At 38.9% G+C, this 27,737-nt stretch overlaps 1 protein-coding gene across 1 annotated transcript; it reads left to right on the forward strand.

The window, feature by feature from the left end:
- The first annotated feature begins 1,208 nt into the window (after window positions 1-1,208).
- Window positions 1,209-27,131, forward strand: LOC122670081 (RNA polymerase II-associated protein 3-like). Its single transcript, XM_043867044.1, has 12 exons — window positions 1,209-1,381; window positions 1,723-1,821; window positions 3,459-3,650; window positions 3,739-3,863; window positions 4,138-4,259; window positions 4,428-4,510; window positions 22,806-22,940; window positions 23,431-23,547; window positions 24,482-24,640; window positions 25,764-25,858; window positions 25,942-26,039; window positions 26,837-27,131. The coding sequence occupies exons 1-12, from the start codon at window positions 1,340-1,342 to the stop codon at window positions 26,953-26,955; spliced, it is 1,386 nt and encodes a 461-aa protein (XP_043722979.1). The 5' UTR covers window positions 1,209-1,339; the 3' UTR covers window positions 26,956-27,131.
- The last annotated feature ends 606 nt before the right edge of the window (window positions 27,132-27,737 follow it).

A 27,737-nucleotide genomic window follows, 5' to 3' on the forward strand; every position in this document is an offset into this window, starting at 1 on the left:
CAAATCAGGAATCAAATTATAGGGCAAATAATAGTCACGATCTAGAGCTATGATTCAATTACAAATAAAAGAGAAGCAATCAAACCTACAACTTGCGAATGAGAAGCATCAAAGCAACTCTACTGAAAAAGCCTCAAATCAGGAATCAAATTATAGGGCAAATAATAGTCACGATCTAGAGCTATGATTTAATTACAAATAAAAGAGAAGCAATCAAACCTACAACTTGCGATTGAGGCTTCTCTGGATCAGAATCATAGCAACTAATCAAATTATAGGGCGAATAACAGAGTCTTGGTCTAAAGCTGTGATTCAATTAAAAAGAAAAGAGAAGAAATCAGAATTACTGCTGGCAATTTGAGGCTTCTTCAATCAGACATATGGCTTGATATTTAAGGTGCACCGATGAGATGATTATGGAGAGATACGAAGGCAAATTGTTGAGCTGCACTAACCAAGCGACAAGCGACCAAGGGGGCTAAGATGGGACGAGGAGAGGCGTGAAGGAATGGGAAGAAGAGAGTGAGAGAAAAGCCGCGAGGAAGAGAAAGGAGTAAGGATCGAGGGATTATTATCCTCTCCAATTCCCTATAGCTCGGCAGTATAGCAGTACTAGTATAGATGTTTGATACGTGGCAGTTCGGATATCCAACGGTTTGAACTCAACATAGTCAATGAGATCAGATCGTTGGATGTCCAAACAGCCACGTGTTGGACATCCACATTAGCATTGCCCCACTACCAAACTACAGAGAATTGGAGAGGATAATTTTCCAAAGATCGAGAGTATAAGAAGTGGAGAGAAAATATTTGAATATAATAATTAAAATTAAATAAAAAGGTACCAATAATTCATAAAAATGTAAACTAAAAGAAAAAGAGTTAGTTAACGAAATGTGGCATTTAAATAAGTAAGAAAGGGTAAGTCAGTCAAGTGAAAAAGTATCTACGAAACATGAGTTCATACACTTATATAATAGTATGATAATATGATTCATATTATGATACTATATGATTTAATCTATTTTTTGTAAATAAAAAACAATAGGGAAGAAACCCCGTCCCATTTTAAATTGACGGAAAATGCTTGTCCAATGACGGGGTCGAAGTATATGATTTAATCTATTTTTTGTAAATAAAAAACAATAGAGAACAAAAACCGTCCCATTTTAAATTGACGGAAAATGCTGGTCCAGTGACGGGCGACTTCGACCCCGCTAGAAAACATCGAAACATGGAATTCGCGCCCACATTTTAGTTTGTACGCCCAGGAAGACCAAAAATCGAATTCCAGTTTTCAGATTTCATTTCGTTTGCCATTCCACACTTCCGGAAAATCATGGCCAGGGTTCCCACCAAGCACAATCGTGATCCAGTGCCGGTATGCTATCGTTATCCATTATTTCTTCTCCATTCGATTCCATGTTTGATTCTCAGATCAATATAGTTCAGTTACACTGTATAGAGTTTGATATACGATAATGATAAAGCCTAATATAACATGTATATCAGAGTGAATTCATAACATGGGTTCCTGGAAATAAAAACCCTCATGCGGTGAAAGCTGATGTATTTTGTGAAATGATATGTTGGAACTGCAGAAATTGATTATCTTTTTTAACGCAAACAACAATGTGTTTAGACTTCAAATCCACCAAATTTGTAATTTTCTTAAGTGATTGTGGCGTTAGTGACTCACCACTTCCTGCATTTCTCCCTCAGGATTTCCAAGGGTTTTTGAACAACTTGCAAGATTGGGAGCTTTCGTTCAAAGAGAAAGACAAGAAGTTGAAAACTCAAGCTCAGGGAGAGAGAAAAGTGGTAACCCATATACTTCACCTAAATTTTCCATGTTCATTATGCTCGTTGTCTTCAATTACTATAACCCACTATTCTTTTGTAGTAGCCTGACCCCTAATTTGAAGATTCTAACTCTAACTAACCCATTCCAACTCTTATTTATTTATTTATTTATTTTGTTTGTCCTGCTTGTTTCAGTGGGATTATGAGTATCAAGGTGGATATCCCTTGAGGAAAATACTTTTGGGCATTGCCAATATAGGAGGGGAGGGAAGTGTCCCAGGAGAAGTGGGCCAAGATTCCAACTTCCCTTTGATTTCTTGATTATGAACTAAGAAGAGAATCCACTATACAATAATAGAAGTAGAAGAGAAATGACTGATAACTATATGAGCTACAATTTGGACTCAAGACTCGCATTCTTAATTTTGAAATTGAGACTTAGGCATATTGACCCAATTATGAATTTAGAAACTCCAAAGAGTGGATCCCAAGCTTAACTAAATCTTCCCATTGACTTAAACAAATACCAATGCCAAAATTTAACTAAATCTTCCTATTGACTGAACAATAAAAATGCCACCACAGTCCAATACCCTCTGACTTATATTCAAGGCAGCTTGACCGCGGAAGTCATTCATCTCTTTAGAAAGTTAAATGAATAGGCCTCTTTTAAATGGGTTCCAAAATCACACCAAACGAACAAGTGATGGCCTCCAAAAAGCTTGACCTGGAGAAAAGTGACAAAATAGACCTAAAGGTCAAAATAAAACCCAAAAGAGATAACCTGAATCTTGTTGGAAGATATGAAACTATAGTCCTATGGTTTAACTCTTCATTTCATGCTTGTGCATCCTACTCCCTCCCCAAAATGGACTCTATTTAAGAACAATTTCCAAGACCGGAAGAACTATGATTTTCAAAAAAGGAAAAAAATACTAATAGAAATAAGTAATAAGAAATTATTTTTATTGATTCGAATGCGAAAGAAAGTTGAATAAAATGTTTCTTAAATCTAAAAAGTTGCACATATATTTGCAACAGTATGTAATTAAAGCTGTGTTTGCTTCTCAACGGTATATACTTTTGTGGTCATTACTTTTCAAGCATAGTGGATTCTTATTTCAAATTCATTTTCCCTCATCTTATGATTTCAAATAATTTATTTCCAAACTTGATTCTTGATTAGTTGGTTATGGTGGTTTGTCATGAACCAAAGTTCTGTTAATCCAGATGTCCCAGTTTGCATTGGTTTTGATAATTAATCTTCATCAACTTATATCTCTTACGAGATCGCTGGGAATAACGAAAGAATCAACTCATACAAAATATTAGGTGTACAATTTCGGTTCTTCTAACAGTAGTTTCTATTATTTTATGGGCTTTCTTACACTGAGGGAAAGTGTGAAGCACGCCTACATTGCCTAGTCAACTTTCTAACTGGAATTTGTGTCATCTGTGAGACAAAGCTAATTGAAAAACACAGGTTTAAATTTCACTAAATATTGACGTTCAATTGAGTTCCTCATCCAAACTCTGAATCTTTATACTGCTATTATAAAGTTTTAGTGGGTTTACTTAGCATTTTACTCATCTACTACTAGTACTTTTTGTGTGGATGATTTATTACTCATGTTTTTTAATGAACATTTATGAAGGTGTCTTCATCTCAGGATACTGGAAAGTTTGGCGGAGATCAAGAGCTCTCAGGCAAAATCTTACCAGAGGATTATTTGAGAAATAATGCACACGGATATGACTTTTCAAGGAACTTTGGTGCGATGAGTCATATGTCAAGTGGCTTTTTGGCTGAAGAAAATTCTCCAGATGCAGCTTCGGAGAAGGAATTGGTATTGTATATAATCTGTTGATTTGTTTTGTTATGAATGGGTAAGCCTATCTATTGGCTAAGGTTTGCCATTTTGTCCCCTTTCACAGGGCAATGAGTATTTCAAGCAGAAGAAGTTCAAAGAAGCAATTGATTGCTATTCGAGAAGCATTGCATTGTCACCTACAGCTGTTGCTTTTGCAAACAGAGCCATGGCCTGCCTCAAAATGAAAAGGCTAGTTGTACTTTCTGATGTGTTTACCTACTCTATTATATGTGTTTTTACTTTCACAAATCAGAATTTTTATGACCCTATCTTATTGTGCAAAAGTAAGTTGTACAAGATTTTTTACCCTCTGGAAAAGTTATTTTCTTTTTATCCTCTATTTCTCTCCGTTTTGCCCTTTGTTTACCTTAGATGTTAAATTTTAAAATTCTCTCCCCCCCCCTCCCATTAACTTTCAGTTGACTTATGACTTTAACATAATTCTTTTTGGCCCTTTTTATAGATTTGTAGAGGCTGAGAGTGACTGTTCGGAAGCCTTAAATCTAGATGACCGCTATGTAAAAGCATATTCAAGGCGTGCAACAGCCCGAAAAGAACTTGGGAAGTATAAAGCATCCATGGAAGGTATATCAAGACCTGAATCTTTTTTTCCTGATTTCAAAATCTAATGTGTTCCATTATTAAAAAGAAAAAAAAACTTACTTTTTGTACAACTTAGCTAGTGTCATGGAGAATTCTAATTATTGTTATGATTATGAATTTACATGATCTGATATGATTATCTAACCACAGATTCTGAGTTTGCGCTGAGGCTGGAACCCCACAACCAAGAGCTAAAGAAGCAGTATAATGAGGCAAAAGGATTGTATGAGAGGGTGAGAATTTCTGCAAGTATCTTCATTAATAACATCCAATGTTTATCTTTGCTTTCTTGAAGGTCCCTGTATGGTGTTCTGTGAGGGAGATGAGCCCTGACGTTTGATTGGGGGATCCCAAGGCTGGTTCAGTCTAATTGTCCATTTTACCTTTTGAAATTTTCACCATTTTCTCTTATGATTATTTATAATAATGCGACGGTTTGGATGGTGTTGAAATATCAGTCTAGGGGCAGATAGGTCTTTTTGATGTCTTATTTTAGTTTGTTTTTATTATGTCGGTTTGGTGTAGGGGCAGTTCTGTCCAAAAGTCTTTTTTTAATTATAAATACAAAGTAGCTGACCTGCGTGAGAACATTCTGTTCTAACGCAGGTCCCATTCTCTTTTGGGATGTGTGTTTTCTCTTCCTTTTCTTCTTCCTCTAGTCTGGTTGTGAACTCTTGATATTATAACGTGGTATCAGAGATTTCTAATCAGATTGGACTGCTTTCAACGATTCTCTTTTGATCTTCTTTTTCAGATTTCTTCTTGTGGTGTGCAGCCACCCATAGCTGCTCTTACCATGGTTTAAATCCACTCCTTTCGATAAATTAATGGAGTGTTTTTACTGCATAGATACCTACTATTATTTGCTGATTGGACGTCTACATCAACCACACTCGGGATTACAAGTTTTGATTTCAGAATAAGTCCCTGATAAATATTAATCTCTTCTGGGATTTTTTTTTTTGGAGTTCTACGATGGAGGTCTGCAACTCTATGATGTTCTACGATGAAGGTCGCTTCTGGTGCTCAATTGCAACTGCAATATGCTGGTTATGGGGCTTGTTTGAAGGACTTGATCTTCTTCCCATAAGACCAGTTATCGATTTTTTTGGCTGGCTCCTTTGGCTGTGGATTTGCTGCTGGTTGGTTCTTATTTCTTTCTACTGCAGATTACATATTCTTTTATCCTTGAAGCTGGTTCTTTTGCTGCTATTTCCTTCACTCTCTTTAAAGTCGATTGCTGCCCTGGGATTTTACTTGTTCTCTTATAAGTTCTTGGAGTGTGTCTAATATGGCTGATTCGAAGACCGCCAATGATAATGTAAATGTCCAGATCGCCTCTATAAAACTGAAGGGGAATTCCAACTATTTACTTTGGGCACAAGCTGTCCGTGTCTACATTATGGCTAAGGATAAACTTAGTTATATTACCTCTGATCCTCCTCCATTCGATTCTAGGGACTACATACCTGGGTGAAGGAGAATGCCATTATCTTAATTTGGTTATGGAACAACATGGAGTCGGATATTGCTGCCAATGTCATGTTTCACACCACCGCAAAGGGAGTGCGGGATGACTTGAAGGAGACCTACTCTCAAGAGAAGAGTATGACACAGATTTATGACCTCTATGAGAAGCTGTTTCAATTCCAACAATCTGACAAATCTCTCCAAGAGTATTATAGTGCCTTTAAGGGCATGGTTAAAGAATTAAATATGTTCCAGCCACTCACTACTGATATTGAGAAGTTGAAGGCCCAAAGAAACGAATTTTTTGTCTCCAAATTCTTGGCTGGTTTGAATCTAAGTCTGAAGACTGTAAAGAGGCATCTACTTGCTGGTGAATCTGTTCCTACTTTGAATGATACTTTAGATTGCAGCTCATAATTTCCCCTAGTTCCGAGCCTGACACTAACCCCAAGGAGAATTCAGCTTTTACTACTACCAGGGGCCGTGGTTCAGAGGGAGGATGTGGTTTTGGTGGTTGTGGTTCAGGTGGACAACATATAAATAAGGCTGCCCGGCTGTGTTCATATTATAGGAAGACAAATCACACTGTTGAGACATGCTAGTCCAAGCATGGGAAACCAGAATGGGCTCAAAACTTGCCCAATCATGCAGCCCCTGAAGATGGTTCTGATCTAGTTGCTCCGAGTGATACTAAACCTGGTTCAGCCGTGGGAGATTCATCTACCAACCTTCGTGATGAGATTCATCAGCTGATGCGCCGTATAAAGAGTCTCTAGTCATCCACTTCCACTACTGGGGCATCTACTTTCATTGCCACACTGGCTCCTGTAGGTACACCTGCTTTTTTTTTCCCACCACTTCCACACCTTGGATCATTGATTCGGAGGCTTCCGCTCACATGACTGGTAAGTCATCTGTTTTTAGTTCTATTTCATCTAATTCTCACACTCCTGTTATTGTGGCCAATGGTTCCTCCACCCCTGTTATTAGGCATGGCATTGTTTGTCTTAATTCCAATATTTCTCTTGCTTCTGTATTACATGTTCCTCAATTTCCCTTAAGTCTTCTTTCAGTTAGCCAACTTACCAAAAATTTGAACTGCTCAATGACATTCTTCTCTTCTCACTGTATTTTTCAGGATCTTCACACGAGGAAGACGATTGGTGGAGGGTGTGAGAAGAATGGGCTGTATTATCTGAATGGTGCTACTCTGTCTACAGCTACTACTGTTGGTGGAGTGTTCCCTTTCCAATGGCCTTGTAGGCTAGGCCATTTATCTTTGTCTTGATTAAAGGTTTTGTTTCCGTAGTTTAAATCTTTAGATATGTTAAAGTGTGAGGGCTGCGAGTTGGGTAAGCATCATCGTGCTACTTATCCATAAAGTACTATGTCCCGTAGTCCGTCCTTATTTTCATTAGTGTATTCCGATGTGTGGGGTCCTTGTCGTGCAAATAATAGACATGATTTTTTATATTTTGTCACTTTTGTAGATGACCATTCTAGAACTATATGGCTGTATCTTTTAAAGGATAGGTCTGAATTTCTACATGTATTTTAAAGTTTTTGCAATGAAATAAAGACCAAGTTTAATGCTTTTATTAAAAATTTCGGTTTAATAATGCTTAGGAGTTTGTTCAAAATGAGATATTTTCTTTTTGTGTTGCTAACCGAATGATTCATCAAACTGGTTGTTGCTATACTCAACAAAATGGGGTAGCGGAACGAAATAATAGACATTTACTTGAGGTTGCCCGGGCTCTCATGTTGCATATGCAGGTGCCCAAACATTTTTGGTGTGATGCAGTTCTTATTGCTTTTTTTTTATTAATTGAATGCCTTCATCTGTCCTTGCAGATAAATCTCCTTTTTCTATTTTATTTCCTAGAATATCGATTTTCACCTTGCCTCCTAGAGTTTTTGGGCGTGTTTGTTAACATTGTTTTATTCATAACATTCATCTCCTGATGATAAATTAGGTCCTCGGTCAACCAAATGCATCTTCCCGGGTTACTCTAGGACCCAGAAAGGATATAGGTGTTATGACCCTCTAACTCGGAGGCAGTTTGTTAGTGCGGATGTCACCTTCTTTAAAGGTACATCTTATTTTTCGGGTCAGCCCACTGTGTCTAGTGATCCGTTAGCTGTGTCTGACCCTCCTCCCATTCCGGCTATTGTTCCTATGTCTACTTCTCTACTACAGGTGTATAGGCGCAAGAGGCACATTGGGCAGCTCGATACAGATAATGCTGGTCCATCTACATCGCTTCCTGTACCTTCCTCAACTTCTGGTGGAGATCCAAGTTTACCTGCTTTTTTTGACTTACCAGCTGATTTGGATCCTGATGACTTACCTATTGCCACTCGGAAAGGTAAGCATTAATGCACTAAAAAATCTCTGGTTACTTATTCCATTGAAAAATTTGTTTCTTTGTCTCGCCTTCCATCCTGCTCTCATAGTCTTGCTACTTCCCTGTCTGCCTATACCATTCCTCGCACCCATACTGAGGCTCTTGCTTTCTCTGGTTGGAAGAAAGCCATGGATGCGAAAATGGATGCCTTACTGACTCGACATACATAGGAGTTTATGGATTTACCTCCTGGTAAAGACTTGGTCAAGTGTCGTTGGGTGTATACTATTAAGTATCATTTTGATGGGTCTGTTGAGTGGCTAAAAGCCCGTCTAATTGCTAAGGGATATTCCCAAACCTATGGTGTGGATTATTTTGAGAACTTTTCTCCTATGACTAGGCTGAATTCTGTTTGTCTCATTATCTCTATGGCTGTGAATTTTGATTGGCCCTTATATCAGTTGGACATTAAAATGCTTTCCTGTATGGTGAGTTACTTGAAGAGGTCTATATGGAGCAACCTTCAGGGTATGTTGCTCAAGGGGAGAATAGTGGACGTGTATGTAGGCTGCATAAGGCCATTTATGGGCTGAAACAATCTCCTCGGGCATGGTTTGAGAAATTTAGTTCCATTGTGACTGACTTTGGTTTTTCCCAGTGTTTCTTAGACCATTCTGTGGTTGTTCGTCGCCAAGGAGAGAAGTTGGTTGTTCTTGTTGTCTATGTAGATGACATCATTGTGTCAGGAAATGATGAGAGTGAGATCAGGGAGGTGAAAGATTACTTACAACAGCATTTTCAGACTAAAGACTTGGGCCAACTTCATTATTTTCTTGGGATTGGGGTCATCAGAAGCAAAAAGAGGATCAGCCTGTCACCAAAAAAGTGTGTTTTGGATCTTTTGACTGAAACTGGTATGCTTGCTGCAAAACCAGTAGAATTCCTAGGGATCCAAATAAAAGATTTGGCACTGATGATGGTGAGTGTTTTAAGGATGTTCACTCCTACAAAAGCTTAGTTGGAAAACTTTTATACTTGACTGTCACTAGACCGAATATATCTTATGCAATTGGGGTTCTCTGTCAGTTCATGCAATCCCCTTGTAAGTCTCATTGGGATGCCGCTATTCCGGTTCTTTGGCATTTGAAGGGTGCTCCGAGGAAGGGGCTTGTTCATAGTCCCAATAGACTCATTGAGCTTGTTGCCTATTCTGATGCAGATTGGGCAGGTTCGTCTAGTGATCGTCGGTCTACCACAGGGTATTGTACGTCCGTTGGAGGAAATTTGGTTACATGGCGAAGCAAGAAACAGACAACTGTTGCCAGATCCAGTGCTGAAGCAGAGTATAGAGCTATAGCTCATACTACTGCAGAGTTGATGTGGGTTAGATCTCTCCTACTTGAGATGGGGTTTCCAGTTCCGACTCCTATGAAGATGTTTTATGACAACCAGGCAGCCATCTACATTGCTAGTTACCCTTTCTTTCATGAGAGGGCTAAGCATATTGACGTGGATTGTCACTTCGTTCGCAGTGCAGTCTTGAAGAAACTGATTGAGACACTGTTTGTCACTTCATCCGATCAAATTGCTGATGTGTTTACCAAGTCCTTGTTTGCCCCTAGTTTTCAGTCTTGTTGTAACAAGCTGAGCATGGGTGATATATATACTCCAGCTTGACGGGGGAGTGTTGAAATGTAAGTTGAGGGGCAGATAGGTCTTTTTGATGTCTTATTTTAGTTTGTTTTCATTATGTTGGTTTGGTGTAGGGGCGGTTCTGTCCAAAAGTCCTTTTTTTAATTATAAATACAAAGTAGCTGACATGTGTGAGAACATTCTATTCTAACGTAGGTCCCATTCTCTCTCGGGATTTGTGTTTTCTCCTCCTTTTCTTTTTCCTCTAGTCTGGTTGTTAACTCTTGATATTATAACAGATGGTTAGGAACTTGTAAGCACTTGATGCTGGTGCTTGTGCCCCTATAGAAATGAAGGTGGGATTTTTCCTGTATATGTGTTGCATGTACCTCCACTTTTAACCATTTAGGCCCTCATTTTAATCATCTAGCTTCCTTGAGGAGGTGGCGTAGTGCAGTCTACTGAGTATTGATATTGTGTATGAAATGAAGAGGTTTGCTAAATAAGTCGATCACTTGGAAGTCAATTGTGTATTTCCCTCATCATTTGTATGATACTACCTTGTTGTATTTGTTACCCATGGTATTAGTGGCATATTGAAGATGTTGATGTTCTTAGTTTCTTTTATGTTTGGTGAACACTGAACCAATGATGCATTTTGGATTTTTTTGTGTATTCTATTTCCTTCTATCTGCCATATCAAACTTTTTGCACATGGATGTATAATGTATTTGGTTAAAGTGTTGGCTTCGTAGTGGCAAACTGGCAATAGATTTCGGTTAGACCAAACACTTGTCTTCCCAAGTTCCCAACCATTCTTTCCCAACTTTTTTAACGAGGAACAGAAAATATTTATCATAATGATGTCAAAAGAACATGGAACTATGCCCTGATGTTAGTCATTTGTGGGGGATTATGGATCTGCAATGTGTGTTGCTTGTACATTTTGGTTTATTGCATGGTATAACAGTATTCCATGGCCATGAGGCAATAAAATGTTCAGTATTATTGATTAAATATTTGACATTAAAATAACATGGGTACCCAAATCTTAGCCTCTAGAAGTCCATTTTTTACTAGATCATGCATTTCCTAAATTCCTTGGCTTGGGATAATAATTTGAATTGGCTTGTTATGAATGAATTCTCCACTTCGATGTCTAAAATCGATGAAAGGGTGGTTTGCTGGAGAGAGAATACATCCCTTTAAGCATATCAAAAACCAACTAAATATAGTCCTCCCTCCCTTCCTTTCCTACCTCATCTTTCTCTCTCTGTCTGTCTTTGTCTGTCTCTTTGTCCCTCCATTTTTTTAAGGTGGATTCCAAGTTGGGGTCCTTGATCATTGAATTCAAATCCTTACATCAATTGCTTGTCTAGCTAAGCTCTTGCTACACATAGTAAGTCGTAATTGGCTTGGTTTGTCTAACTACTTGTTTCTAATCCATAATATTGTATTAGACTGATTATCAGAAAAAAAAAACACGTTACCAAAAATACAACAACAAACTCAGCCTTATCCCAACTTAATGGGGTTTGCTACATGGATCCAAACACAACAAAAGAAAACTAAGTTCTAACAGGGGATGCAATATGAAAGAAGAAATGGAAACTGAGGAAAGATGCAATATGACACTAGATACAAAATGGAAAGTGGAAAATGACAAGTGAAAGATGAAAGATAGTGAGAGGAAAGAAGCCTAACCCAGCATGATAGGAGAATCTCAGCTAAATGGGGTCTGTGATCTGGATCCTTGCCCTCCAATAGGCCCTGTCCGAAGTCATACTAGGTACAAGACCTAGGTTATGCATGTCCTTCCTCACCACTTCTCTTATGGTCTTTTTAGGCCTGCCCCTAGCTCCTTTTCAATCGGGATCATATCACTCCTCCTTACTGGGGCGTCCCTAGGCCTCCGTTGAATATGACCAAACCACCTTAAGCAGCTCTCGGAGCTTGTCACTGATCGGGGCGACTCCCACATCCGTTCTAATACGTTCGTTCTGTACTTTATCCTTCCTTGTTTTACCACACATCCATCTTAACATCCTCATCTCTGCTACACAAAGCTTATCAGTACCACAATTCTATAGAACTTTCCTTTAAGCTTTAAAGGAATACGTCGATCACACAGCACTCTAGACCATAGTCCGAAATCTCGCGAGATCTCGCCGAGATTCTCGGTTTTTCGATTTTCCGAGTCGAGATGACCTACGAGAGACAAAACTACACTTTCTCGCCGAGATCTCGGCTATATCTCGTTTCGATTGGGTCTCTAATTTATGTTAAAAACAGGAACAAAAAATTCAAAATCTCGCCGGCCCGGGTATGGGCTTGGGCCAAAATGACCCATTTAACTTATCTAAACACCCCATCTCGACAGAACTCTGCGAGATTCTGTCAAGAGGGGGTGTTTACTCTATTTTGCTCTCTCTTCTCTTCCCTTTTTTATTTTTTGCTTGGATTTAAAGCTTTGGAAGCTGATTTTGCTGCCAAACTGAAGATTGAAGCTCACTTTTGCAAGATTGATCAAGTTTTTGAAGGATTTTTGAAAGGTAACCTATTTTCCCTAAATCTATTTTTTTCAAAAAAATTTGATGAAATCTTGGTAGATTCATGTGATTTTGAGTTATGTTACACAACTTTGGCCGATCTATCACTTGATGGAGGTTGAATTTTTTTGGGTTATTATATTTTTTATTATAATTTTTGGAAAAATAAATAAATTTTTTCAAAACAGAAATAAAAAAAAGTAGGATAAATACTTATTGTTTGGATGTGATTTTGATATATGTTAGACAAGTTTGCATGCTCTACAGCCTCTTGGAGTCATTTTTTTTTCACCCTTTAAAAAAAATATTTTTTTTCAGTTTTAATAATAATATTATTAAAATAGTTAAAAAATATATAAAATTAAGAAAAAATACCTGTTTTTGTTGGAAAATTATGCACAACATTTGTACATAATGTCTAACTTCAAATGATGTCAAATACATCATTATGTTATAATATTTTATATTTGAAGGTATAATTATTTTTAATAAAAATTGTAAATATTATTTTTAATTTAGAAATAAATACTAGGGTTAGGGAATAAATAAGAGATAGGTATTTGATTGTTCTAGTACCTTCATATTATGTTCAATAGTTATGAATACAATACTTTAAGTGTTTAATACCTTACTTTAAGTCTGTAATAGTTACTAATACATGTTTTTTTATGTAACAGTGTAAAAAATAAGATATTTCTTACACAATGGGGGATATAGCATGGCTACATGGAGTCCCGATGTCTAAGGACAAAAAGAAGTCAAAGTGTAACTACTGTGGAAAGATTCTAAATTCTGGAGGAGCAACTAGGTTAAAGGAACATTGGTCTGGTCTGGGCAAGGATGTTACCAAATTCCGAAATGCTCCGAGCCAAGTGAAACTGGCAATGGCACAAAACTTGAGAGGAGTACGAACAAAGAAAGATGAGAGGGAAAGACAACAAATAGCTTTTGATGAGGTAGTTTTAGAGAGGCCTGCTGTAGAGATCCGTGGAGGAGTAGGAGATGATATTGAATATAAGCCTACACCTGGTGAGTTCAAATCAGAAGCTGAATGGAGGATTTATCAGAAGACTTTGACAGAGAGTAGGCAAAATTTTCATTTTGAGTATATAAGAGCATATGAGTAAGCAAGAGGAGCTGATGGATCTGGCTCAGTTGCACCAGTGCAACAAGATGAGAGGAGGAGAAGCACTGGCATAAGAGATATCCCACAGCCCTAAGCCCGACTACGAGCACGTTCCCAAGATACCATTTTTGAGTAGGATCCATCTACCTTTAGGCAACAAGATGCCTTTCAGCCAACCATCCCGCAAGTGTTTGGTGGTAAACAAGAGGAAGCACGCAAAGCCTTCAGCAAGTTCATGCTATACAATGGCATTCTAGTTAATGTAGCACAAGGAACATATTATAATGCATTCCTTGACGTTGCAGGGAGGGCTGGCCCAGGATGGAAGGGGCCTACACCATATGAGTTGAATAATGTATATTTGCCTCAAGAGGTAGAGGAGTTGAAAGAGTACACAGAGGGTCTGAAGCCAAGGTGGGACACATATGAGGTTACTCTTATGGCTGATGGTTGGACTGGACCTACTAGACAGTCCATTATAAATTTCATGGTGAGTTGTAATGGGAAGACTGTCTTCTTGAAGTCTGTTGATGCATCAAAGCATGTCAAGGATGCATCATACTTGTATAAGCTACTGAAGCAAGTGGTGGAGGAAGATATATAAGCAAAGAACGTTATCCAAATTGTGACGGATAACGGTTCTAATTTTAATAAGGCTTGAGAGAAATTGATGAACAAGAAGAGTAAGAGGATCCGCCTCTTTTGGACTCCATGTGCAACCCATTCTATTGATTTAATGCTGAAGGACATGGGGAAAAAAACTTTGGTGGCTGGTGTGGTCAATAGGGCAAGGCAAGTGACCACCTTTGTGTATAACCATGGTTATGTTTTAGCCATGATGAGGGAAAAATGCAAGGGGATTTAGTGAGGCCTGGTGTCACTCGATTTGCCACCAATTACATTGCATTGAAGAGCATTCAGACGAAAGTGGTAGGTCTGAGGTCAATGTTTGCAAGTGACCAATGGTTTAGTTGGCCAAGTTCTAGGACAGAAGAAGGGAAGGCAGCACAACAGACCATTGCAAGTGATCAATTTTAGAAGGACTTGTATAAAGTTGTTGCCATATTAGAGCCAGTGGTGGCAGTACTAAGGATGGTTGACACGGAGAAGAAGCCTACCTTGCCCCACATATATGCTGCCCTGCAGAAGATGAAGGAAATGGTCCGAGCTGCAATACCCCGAAGTACTCGCTCATACATTAACATCATTGATGAGCGATGGGAGAAGCACGTGAGTCATCCCTTGCATAAAGCTGGTGAGTTCAACATTTCAACATACTTTACACTTTTTATGAGTTTTTACATTTACATATTCAAAACTCGAAAGTATTAAGTCACTAACAACTTATATTTGTGATTTCCCCTTTACTAGCATACTATTTGAATCCAAAGTAGTACCAGTACTCCCATAATCTTGGACTGGACACGGATTTGTTACTGGCAGTTGAAACTGTTATTGAGAAGTTGGAGGTCAATCCCAAGACACAATCCGACTGCAATGATGAGGTGAGACTATGGACTTTGGTATTTTGGTAGTTAGTAAATGATTGAAATTTAAAATGAAAATAGATCAAATTCTTCAGAGAGGCCTCAGCAAGTTTCAGTCGAAAAGCTGCAGTAATGGGTAGACAGAAGTCAGACCCTGGTAGGTGGCAATTTGGCATGACATTACATTTATGAATTATAATTTTATCCTTTTAAAATGCACATATTCTTAATATTCTATGTTTATAACGCAGCTAACTGGTGGGTGCTTTATGGTACAAGTTCACCCAACCTGAGGAAGGTAGCAATCAAAGTGCTCTCACAAACTTGTTCATCCTCTGGGTGCGAGCGCAATTGGAGTACATTCGAATTGATATGCTCAAAGAGGCGAAACAGATTGGGTAGTCAACGACTGGAGCAGCTGGTGTATGTGCATTATAATATGAGACTAAGGATGAGGCACATACGTGAAGAATTTGAGAACAATGACAAAGATCCCATCGAGCTAGCCAACATATTTCAGGAGGACTCTGATGATGATGAGGATCCCCTATTCCAGTGGGTGAGGGATCGTGGTGCATCAGAGATGGATGAGCTTGGAGGTAGGCTCGACTCCACCATTGCGTCCGTAACAGGTACAGATGTTGACGATTATATGTCGCAAAAGGGGCGTGCACATTCTCAGTCACCGAGACCTTTTGAGGATGCAACAGGAACTGTTCCTGATGATGATGATGATGATGGTGATGGTGATGGTGATGATCCTGCTGGTGGTGATGATGCTATCAGTGGTGATGCTGGTGGTAGTGGTGGTGGTGGCATGTAGAGTGGTAGTTATTATGATGATCGTCATGAGGGGATGCGCGAGCAATACCAGCATGAAGTGGGAACCCAGGAGGACCCTGTGCGTTTCACAGGTGAGTCTCAGTTTACACATGCCACACAAGATCAAGACCATAGTGGCCACAGAAAAACGTACAAGAGAAGGACGGGTCGCAAACACAATCAACCTCAGTATGATGACACGAGTATGAACACCATGCTAGCAAGTTTTGGAAGCATGACTATGGATACTGGTAGTGAGCATCAGTCGTGGCAATCATATCAACCTCATCATCACTATGATTATGGCCAGTAGAGCACCGGTTCTGAATATAGTGCCTATGGCCAGTTTGGCCAGTCAACACATACGTATGACTATCAAAGCAGTGAGTCTGGCATTGGGTCCACATTCCCAGTCCCATACATTCCTCAATATGACAGTAGCATAAGCAGTGGATATGAACCTTCACAGTAACGGTCTAACGCCACTGTGGAACAGCTATACCCTAGGATAGGGGTCTTGGCATATGTGGATGAGAACTCTTATATGAATGTTGTTGCAACAGTGGAGCAACAATATGTCATGGGAAGATTATGTGGGACAAATGGGGAATGAATATGTGATTCAATCTAATTTTATGTGATGATAGTTGTAACTTGTAACATTGTTAAGCTTGAGCAATTTGATGTATCACTTATTCACTTTAACATTTGTAATGCTTATTAAGTTGTTTTCCTATTAATTGAATGTTTTGTTTGAGTCCTATATACATAAATTATGTCATTAATGTATATAGTATGCTATTTTAATACGTCTTCTCCTACCAACCAAGGGTCCGATGTAAAAGTCCTATTTGGACAAAGTTTTTGCAAAATCTGATAATGCCATTGTGTTTAAATGGCCTAAAATAGGCTGTATACCAATTTTCAGACCCAAAAGAGGTCTAAAACCCACCGAGATGGGCTTCCGAGTCGGAAAATAAAAAAAAAGTGCACAAACTCGGCGAGATCTTGGCCCAACTCAGTTTTTGGCTGGGCCGAGATGGCTCCGAGACCCGAGTTTTCGAACCTTGCTCCAGACGTACCTCTCCACTTCATCCATCCCACTTTAATTCTCTGGGAAACATCATCCTCTATGCCACCTTCTTTACTTATGATTGCTCCTAGATATCTAAAATAGTCACTTTGTGGTATCTCTCTATCCTCAATTCGAACCATATCAGTATCCATCAGAGTGTGACTAAAATTACACATCATATACTCCGTCTTTGTTCTATTAATCTTAAAGCCGCTTGTTTCCAATGTTGACCTCCAAAGCTCTAACTTAGAGTTAATTCCTTCGTTCGTCTCATCCACCAAAACGATATCATCAGCGAAGAGCATACATCACGAGATCTCGTTTTGAATGCTCTTAATTAAATCGTCTATGATAAGCGCAAAAAGATAAGGGCTTAAGGCTGATCCTTGGTGGAACCCAATCGTAATTGGGAATTCTTCCATGATCTCCCACAGATCTCACACTAGTCACCACGCCCTCATACATGTCTTTAATAACATCCACATATTTGCTAGAAACTCCTCTTCTCACTAGGACACGCTGGATTAAATCTCTAGAAACTCGATCATAAGCTTTTTCTAAGTCAATAGAGACCATATGGAGATCCTTCTTGCTTTCTCTATATCTTTCCATGAGCCTCCTTAATACGTAGATAGCTTCTGTCGTGGATCTACCTGCCATAAAGCCGAACTGGTTTACCAAGATATGAGTCTCTCTTCTTAAACGGGTTTCAATAACCTTCTCCCATAGTTTCATAGTGTGACTCATAAGCTTAATACTTCTATAGTTGTTGCAACTTTGGATATCACTTTTATTTTTGTAGATTGGGACTAGAATGCTTCTCCGCTATTCATCTGGCATCTTCCTTGTGTTCAAAATTCTGTTAAATAGATTAGTCGACCAAGAAACCCCACAGTCTCCGGGGTTTTCCACACTTCTATTGGAATCTCGTCTGGGCCTGGAGTCTTGCCTGCTTTTGTCTTTCTTAAGGCTTCTTTAATTTTCGCCACACTAATCTTTCTTACGTGTCTATGACGTGTGGCGTCTTGCTGAAAACTGTAATCATCTGGGTCATTTCTACTCGACCTATCTCTATTTAGTAGGTCACAGATATACTCATCCCATCTCTTCACAATGTCCTCATCTCTCACCAACACTCTTGATGGACCTCACCTGATCAAAATCTCTACTCTTCCTTTCTCTGATCTTAGCTATCTTATCAATAGCTTTTTATCCTTCTTTAGTGTTTAGGTTGGTATAAAGATCCTCATATTTCTTCGCCCTAGCCAACCCCACAATCTTCCTAGCTTCGTTTCTTGCATCATTATATTTCTTTTTATCATCTTTTTCTCTAGTCCTTTGCCAAGTCTTAAAACACTCTTTCTTGGTCTTAATGGCTGCTTAGACCTCATCATTCCACCACCAAGTCTCCCTAGGGGCCTGACGACTACCCTTTGCTTCCCCTAGCACATCTTTGGCTGCCCTCTTAATACATGTCATCGTCTTGTTCCACATCACATTAGTGTCTCCCTCAAAGTTCCATTTTCCTTGTTTGACCACAATATCAGTAAAAGTCCTTAGAGACTCCCCCGTTAATTTCCACCACCTTATCTTAGGGTACTTAGGTTCCTTTCTCTACTCTTCTATACACTGAGGTACATATCCAGGATCACCAGTCTATGTTGGGTGGTTAAGCTCCCCCCAGGGATGACCTTACAGTCCGTATACAACGTTCTATTTGTCCTTCTTGTAAGGAAGAAGTCTATTTGGCTGGCATGGTTCCCACTTTTATAGGTAACTAAGTGCTCTTCTGTTTTTGTCAAAGAGGGTGTTCACAATGGGAAGATCATAAGCTACCGCAAAGTCTAGGATTGAGGTCCCTTCCTCGTTCCTCTCCCTGATACCAAAACCTCCATGGACTCCTTCATAACCTCTACGGTCACTCCTGTATCCGTTGAAGTCCCCTCCAATGATAATTGATTCATCTTGGCCAAAACCCTGCATTAGATCATCATGAGTTTTCAGAAAAAGGCGCTTACTACTTTCATCCAGTCCTACTTGGGGTGCATAAGCTTAAATAATATTGACAATCTCTTTCTCCAATACTAGTTTGATGGCCATAATCCTGGTGCCCAGTCTTTTGACCTGTACTACGTCATTCTTTAGATCTTTGTCCACTATTATGCCCACACTACTTTTGTTACTGTGGTCTCCTGAATACCAAAGTTTGAAGTCATCCAACATCTTAGCTTTGTTTCCCTTCCATCTAGTCTCTTGGATACAAGCGATATTAATCCTTCGTCTCTTCATGACATCCTCCAATTGCAAGTTCTTACCTGTTAAGGATCCTAATAAAGCATGCTCTTTCGGAGGTCAATGGATATATAAACTCCAACCCTCCAGTGACTGGGGAAAAATGCAGCAGACCATCTTCCAGTTGGCGGGTCATCTCCTCCTTCCATACGATCTGATTGTCATCTCTTTGTTGGGCTCTTCCCCACCAAAAGTGTCACACCCCGGCCCGGTTCATAGGGGTCAAGTGTGACTGGATGTCTCTGACATCCAACCAATCCCCCAGGATCGCAAGTGCAGTACCATATTTACAAACATATCTCACAAATACAGTAATCAGAGGCAGCGGAAATAATTTAAATAATAGAGGTAACATCAGTAATAAGAGAAGTCTAAGTGATATTTCATTTATATAAAGGATAAAGCTTGTGATACAACTATATAGTTCTCAAAAGTACCACAAGGTAAAACTATACAAGAACCATAATATAACTATACAAAATGTTATAAACACAAAAGAGTGGGGAGATAGCCTGGACTGTCAGGCCAAGATTAAGAGAATGCGCAATCGTCACGTGCGCACGAAGCATCGTGCACTTCATACTCCAGCGCCGCCCATCCACCACCAAAAGTAACCTTGTCATCTGAAAAATAAGGATATCCACAGGGGTAGGCTCCACTGAGCCCAGCAAGGGAAACACACAAGCAAGTGCAAATAGTCCATGATGAATGACCTAGAGCTAAGAATACTTCTAACAACAGTATTAAGTCTCATGAGGTATAAGTGTTACTGTAATAGAATGCCAGCCTCGGTCCCGGAAACACATAACCAGACGTTGGTCACCCGAGCGAAACCATTCTACTACAGTGAAGACCCGCCAGTTCCGGAATGAACACATCGGACCCCAGCAGACCCCCAATGACTAACCTTACTATTTGTTCCCACAGCGGAGTACACACGCTAACATGGGACAGTGAATGGCATTCCGGAATTTATCCTTAGGACTTACCATGGGTTATCCAACACCTCAACCCCTGTTGATAACGGTCGTAGCACGGGTTCATGCCAATCCTAACCATATGCATACTATCATGATGACATATGAATCATAATAGATAATACAGCAATTCTGTCCAACAACATCATCATCATAACAAATTCCAAGAATCAAGTAATATATGCAAAATGCAATATGGAAATGCAACCTAAAATCATGCACATCTAATTCAAAGAAGTTAAAGCTAACAAAAGTACATGATCAGTGTTATTAATATGATGCATGACATGCCAATCATAATAAACCAAAATTAATTATCACAAACACGCCGAAATTAAAGTCAAAATCCCCTTACCTGAGATAGTTAATAATCTTAGTCAGATAGAAACCCAAAGGCCTAAGTAATCCTCACAAAAAATGGAGTAAAACAGTCCTAATTAGACATCGAAACATCATATATTAGTTAGGGTAGTAGTCTAGGTCAAACCCTAAGAAAACAGCCCAACAAACACATAAAAAGGGGCAGCCGGATGTAGACTGCCAGAGGGCCAGATGACCGCCCCTAGGCCAGCAACTCCATCCGGCTGCCAAGTCAAAATTGGGGCTTTTGTTCCAAATGCATGGATCCTCACATGCATGGACCCGAATTCATAATTTAGACCCAATTTAAGGTGGGTCAACATAATTAGGTTGATTTAATTCAAAACCTATAACTAATTTGGGAAATTGGTCAAATTAACCTAATCTACCATTCTAGGGTTTAATAGGTTGTATGATTCAGCTGTAATTGAAAGACAATAAGGTAATATTCAGGTTATCACATAACCAGAATCATAACAGGTTCAAATTCAAGAAAAAATTAAGGGTTTTGGTCCAATTTCACCCAATCTATGGTTTGAGGGCTGAATTGGGTTTAAGATCTAATTGAAGATAAGAGAATGGAGAAGAAGAAGGAAAATACAGCAGTAACATCATGGCTTACCTGATACAACAGTTGGGAGTGAAGATAGCAATCTTGTTGGTAAGCTCCAAAGTTCCTTTAATGGAGGTTTCCGAGTTCCAATTCCAAATTCCAAGCTTTAGGCCTTCCTTTTCTTTCTTTCTTCTTCTCTTTTCTCCTATCTTCCTCTTCTTTCTCCAAGGTTCTAAGGCTGAGTCGATTTGTCTTAGTTTTTAGATAAGAAATGAATAGTTAAACTAATTTTTGTATTTATATAGTAAAGTCTAACTAAGGCATGTTTGCCTTAGTCAAATTAGAATTAGTTTTAAAGAAACATTTTCCTAAACTGATTTTTATAGAATTAATTACTTAATCAGCCTATATTTAAGTCAAATATGTAATGTCATATGACATAAATAGGAAGGTCAGCTAGGGTAGACTATGGGAAGCTGAATCCTTCACTGGGATGTGGGTCCCACAAAGATAAATTACTATTGTGCCCCTCTATACTATTTAAATAAAGATTACTATATATAAATATACAAGAAGGGTTTGTCACCTACAAGCCGGTCTAGGATAGAGTAAGGTTTTGCAAGCTATCAATAAAGTATGCCAGACACAGGAAGTTGATGTGTTGCTGCCCATAGCATTGAGGCTAGCATAGGCACAGAACCAGAACCTGAAATCACATAGGTTCCAAAAGTTCAAATTTACTGCGGGTTTCACAAAAAGGGGGGGAAAGAAATATGATTTGGACCCTTTGATAATTCATTATGTTGTTAATGTAAGGTAATTATTTAATCTTTGAGTATTAAACGATAAATCTATGATCATGGTGGTCTTATTAGTGAAAGCTTTCATTATGGCTTGTCTAAGATGTAGCCCTTTGGTTGGATGATACAAATTGATAAATTATTGATGTCTAAGATATGGATGTTTGCAATACCCAAAAGAAACATTGTGGGAGTGGGGTTAACTTCATTTGAACAAAGCGTATGTGCAACTTGCGTAGTTTAAATAGCCTTTTCCCCTATTTCATGCTTCTTTTTTGCACCCTTCTATCTAGTGTCACCGCCAAAATCCTGATCCAATCTACAAGAGTATGGAAAGCTGCTTTGCTGATTGAGGATCTTGACTAAGCCTCCTCCTTATTGATCCTTTTATTTATTGTCCAGTACTTTTTGTATTAATGTGCTGTATCTGTTGATTTGTTTGGTACTGAAAGTGTTCCAATTGAAAACATCATGGTTTAATCTTATTGTATCCTTTGTTTTTCAACACTACATACAGCAGGGAGGATAATATCAGCTGGGAGAAACTTTTTGACAATTTGTTTTAGGGTAGTATTCCTTTCTTGCGTATTGTTTACATGGAACTGGAGCTCCTTTTTCCTATGTGGCAGCCATCATAGATCTAGATGTTTGTTTTTTCATGTCTGCCATTTGTCCTTGGGAAGAAGCATATATTTTATTTCTGTCTATGGTATTCTCGACGTTTGATTTGTGGTGATGCTAAATATTTGAAACCTAGGCAAGAAGTTGCTTTGTAAGAGACACCACCGATTATAGGGCCATTTTACACTACATCCTGAAAAATTCATAAAGGATATTAACTCAATATGTGAACGTCTTATAACTTCTATTTCAACTTTCAACAGATAGCACATTTGTGAAATTTTTGTGCTTTCTATTAGTGCTGGACATGCTAGAATTTCCAAGTTAATTTCTTGAACCAATGCTCTGTTGATTAAACTTTGATGGTGATCAATAGTATTTGCTATGGAGCTGATCTTTTGGAATATCCTGTCCAGGATATTCTCAAGAAGGCTGCTACAGTGGTAAAAAACTCCATTCAAGGGGCACCACAAGTTGAAGTCAAAGGGGATCTTTGGAGTGGTCATTTGGTCTCTAATACCTCTCAAAAGATTGAATTGGATCACAACAAGGTGACAAAATAATTTTGATATTCCTTTGGCAAAGCCTTTAAGTCCCACTTGGACTTGCATGTTGTGGAATAAAGAACAAAAAAATTGTAGAACATTTTGTGTGTGGCCTATCAAAAATAACAGTGTGTAGGGTCTGCAGCTCGGGCAGGTGTGGATTGGCGATTGATGAATTTAACAAATGCCAGGCCTGGGGCCCTGCATGATATATTTCAGATTTAAGGTGGAATTTCTCATGGCCGGTAGTTTTTTTCATCAAAAGGGTTTTTGCAGACCCTAAAAATTAATGTATTCCTCAGGTCATTCCCTCTCCATGGCATTAGTTTCAGCATTATGGTCCTATGCCAAATAACCACGTACAGGCTATATATGGGTTGGTTAAACTTGAATTGGTTGGACAATAGTATTCTGAGAAACATAAGTAAACTCACCTATTTGATGATGTTGGAACAATATTCTATATATAATTGAAGTGTCAGAATCCCAATTGCAGGAGAAAAATGTGAAAGCTCCTGATATAACTATGAGGAATGGAAGCAGCAGTGAGGGACAAGAACCTGATGGATCTCAAGAACATGTGAGCCTAAGTTCCACAGCGGAGAGTGCTAAGGTTTTACCACAAGATCTTTCCTTCCTGTAGAGGTCATGTATTTTTCCATATTTGAACCATGGTTGACCATCTAGCGGCCCTTCGTTTTATTTTTATTATAATGAAAAAAGGAGTGAGTTCATGTGATAGAAGACCTCACACCAATCTCACTAGTAGAATTTCAGCCACAGACAAGTACACGGAAGTGCAACAAAAGTTAGTGCCAAGTGAGGATCTGGCACTCCTCTAGCCGTGTGGCGGGAGCTGGATGGTCCAGCGCTATGAAACCACCCCAAAAACAGGGGTGGACTGGTCATTTCACAGGTGGGGCCCAGGTAGCCACGGCTGGAGGAAATCCATTTCGGCCAAGTGACACTAGATATATGAGAATGCCATTGTAGCACTATGGCAATTTTTTTATTTTAGGAACTTCCCTTGCTTTTTTTAGGGTGAAACTTGACCAGTGAGATACTGAGATGGGTTTGATGTTCTATATCACATCTAATCATAGACCTACACACAGCTATCCATGTCTGCCACATGGAAAGTTTTGAAATTTGGGTGAACCTGAAAGTTCACCTATTGCAGTTGAGTGTTTAGAGGTCCCCCCACCCCCAAACCAGAAGGAAAAAACACACAAAGTGGCAAATAAGTAACTGCTACCCTAATGTTGGATTCAAAATTAAAATTTGATAGTGTGCAACCCTTCTCCAATGGTGTCTACTATCTAAAAAACTTTACTTTGTACAAGTAAAAAACGTTATGGCCTGTCCCCCACCACCCCCCCCCCCGAAATTTCTGCTTCTATGGCAATAGTCCATTTTTTGTAATTTAACAAAATTTCTCCTTCAAAGCCATTTTGGGCTCTGGAATTATGTGTTATTTCTTTCTTCTTGTTTCATTCTACAATGTCCTCTAACTTTAACATAGAAGCTTTGCTATTGGCCCCAAATAACAGTTCAGGATGTCAGTGCAAGAACTTGCTTCAAGAGCAGCTTCTCGAGCCGTGGCTGGAGCTGCCAAAAACATTACACCACCGAAGTCGGCATACCAGTTTGAGATTTCGTGGAGAGGGCTATCTGGTGATCGTGCACTACAGGCTCGTTTGTTGAAGGTTTGGCAATAATACTCTTTCTGTCCTTGACTGCAGCAGCTGCCATGGCAGATATAACCCACCTATTACCCATTGAGGAAAGGCTTCCTTGACTGGTTAACTAGGTAAAGCAGCCCATGATGGTCTTTTATCTGCCTTGTGGCAGTTAAATCGGTGCTCAAATTTTGGGGACATGCGTATGAAACACTGTACTAATGTGGGAAGGTTTGGTAGAGATAACTTATTCCACGTGTCAGAATAATGCTTTGAATGATTGTTTTAAAAACTTTTTTGAAAGTGGTTTTGACATGTGGTACCCTGTTTTTCCAATGATCAGAATGGGCATGTTGGCCATCTACATGGTTCAGTAAACTCCAGATGTACACTTTTAACATCCCAGAACAAAAGGATTTTGGTACCTGTTAAAGTGTGTATCGTGGGTGCTGGTCCATGGACTTCCATGGACCAGTGTACCGTGGGATTATTCTGTCTAATAGCTTGCTTAGCGAGTTAGTGGTCTTTATCTTTAATCTTTATTCCTTTATTTCCTTATTGTTCCCTTATGTACGTGGGCTTAGTACGTTGGTTATTTACTTTGTAACTGTACTTCCACTCTTAGTAGATTCCTTCTAAGAGTAGGTGATTGGATTAATATATATTAGTTGGCTAGTGTGCGATAGAAAGTATTCCTTTCCATTGCACTCTAGCCCCTCTTTCTCTCCACTTCATCTTCTCCATCTTTGGTGCTGGTTACTAAGCTCTGGTATTATTACAGTACCTTCTGCTACTCTACCTGCATGCATATGAACACATCCATGGGGTTGGGCCTTATATTGGTAGGGAATCTTTTGAGGCAGCAATTTCAAACAATTGTGTTATTGTAAACATTGAATCATTTTGTTTCCCATTCAACTCCCTTATTTCATTTGGCTCGCCAAAAAAAGTGTAGACCATCTTGAGCAAACTGGTTTTTTGTGTGTGTAGGGGGGGGGGGGGGTTAAATTATCCAACAGGTTCTGTTTTGATTGGATTATCCTGTTTTAGCATAAATAAGCACACACTTTTAGGATTGTCTGTCCTGCACCTTATGTTATATTTCCTTTTCCAAAATTTTTACTACTTATTATTGTTTTGGTTTGGTTAGGGTGTATCACCAATGACCTTGCCACAATTGTTCAAAAATACACTGTCTGCTCCGATACTGATTGATATCATAAGGTGTATAGCCACCTTTTTCATGTAAGTGGAGGATTTCTTCTTCTGATTATTCTTTCCGGAGCATTATGTATTTCCTCAAGGTTTGATTTTTAGTCCTATTACAGGACCGAAACTGAGCTTGCAGTCCAATTTTTGAATAACTTGATCAAAGTGGCACGATTTGACATGATCATCATGTGTCTCTCTGCCTCAGACAGGGCTGGTATGCTTACTTGGTTGCATTATAACTTTTTCTGGGAGAACTGTAGATTGCCTTTTTGTGTGTCCGACTGACAAATGTATATAAATCAAATTCTATGTTCCATATCAAAATGATAAACACCCTAAACAACATTAGTTTACAAAAACTGGGAGGAAAACACTTTTTTTTTTGTTGGGGGGGCGGGGGAAGAATCCATGTGACAGTACTTCCAAGCAGGAGTTAATTTGTCGTAAAAATGCATTGGTGTTTTCAGAACTTCTCAAGCACCTATTGGAGAGAGCAATGAAATAAAATTAAAGAAAAGGATGAAAATACAATTGTGATAAATTACACAAGGAACAATAGGCTCCCTGCAATGTTTTTCATAATGATTCCCCCACACTGTTAATAGAAATCCTACAAGGAGATATGTTATATGCTTTGGTTGAACTTTGAAGTATGGTGAGAATCAGTCTCTGGACTTCTTCCCTTTAATGATTTGACGTACCTAGGCTGAACTTATTCCCACCAGGATGATTTTTTTTGCCCTTTTTGAATTTCCCCATAGCTTTGTTTTGATATGGTGATACTTCAAAATGGAATGATCTGACTGCTTAGTTTGCAGAAGTAGAAAATTGGGATATTTAGAGCTTTTGTGGAAAACTATTTCTAATAATTAGATTTTGTAAAAGTCTCCTTCCTCTGTGAAGAATGTATGCAACAAGAGTTTGTGCCTGAGTGTACTGAACCCACATTTCATGCAAGGTGTTCATATGTTGGTTCTCAGTCTAACGTGTTTGCATTGACTGCCAAAACAGACATGCAGAAGATATGGTGTGAAGTATTCTCTACTGATGGCAAGTACGCTGAGATTCTCAGAAAACTACAACTGAAGTACTGCTCCGGATATGGCATGTTGAGTCCAATGGCTCAGTGAAAGAATCATTGACTCAGTCAAATTTTGCATTTCCTCCATTCAAAACATTCCCCTCCATAACAATCAGGCAACATGCTGATATGCTCCACCTCTTGCTTCTTTCCTTGGGAGCCTTTCTTCTCCCTTATGTTCAATATATTTAGGTCTTCTGTTTATATAATTTTTTTTGGATAATTGTATATTGTGGGGAGGAAATAGGGGGGGGGAAAGGAACACTAACATGGTTTGTAAAAAAAAAGGAGCGGGGGGAGGGGAACTAATATAACAAATCTAGAGGAGGATTCCTATGTTTTTGATTTTCTGAGAAAGCCACTTCTTTTGCTAAACCATTAAGCAAAGCCCTCTGATATATGGAAGCAAGTACATCTTTAAGCTAGATTTGGTAGCTGCCACTGGCTCTACAGGTTTGACATTACTGAAGATTTTAACATTTTTTTGCTGCCCTATTTTCTGATGTAGCATGGAAATGGTAACTTGATATTGTTCAAGCTGGACGCGAGAGATAAAACGGAAGTTGCAGAAAAGCAATCTATATTTCAAAACTTCAGATATGTCTACTGTCTCCATTACAACGATTTAAATTGCAAAACTGCAACTAAACTAAACGGACTTAACCAACTAGGAGTTGAACTCTCAACGAGAAACAACTCTTAAAATAGAAACCTGTGTAGAATCCACTACTATGAAATAAAGAAAGTAAATAAAGACTTAAATCCCATTCCAGCAAGTTTAATTTCTGAAATAAGACTACCTTGATTTCAAGCAATATCTTCCAAGTTCAG

This window comes from Telopea speciosissima, chromosome 7, assembly GCF_018873765.1.
Source record: "Telopea speciosissima isolate NSW1024214 ecotype Mountain lineage chromosome 7, Tspe_v1, whole genome shotgun sequence".
Taxonomy (NCBI): domain Eukaryota; kingdom Viridiplantae; phylum Streptophyta; class Magnoliopsida; order Proteales; family Proteaceae; genus Telopea; species Telopea speciosissima.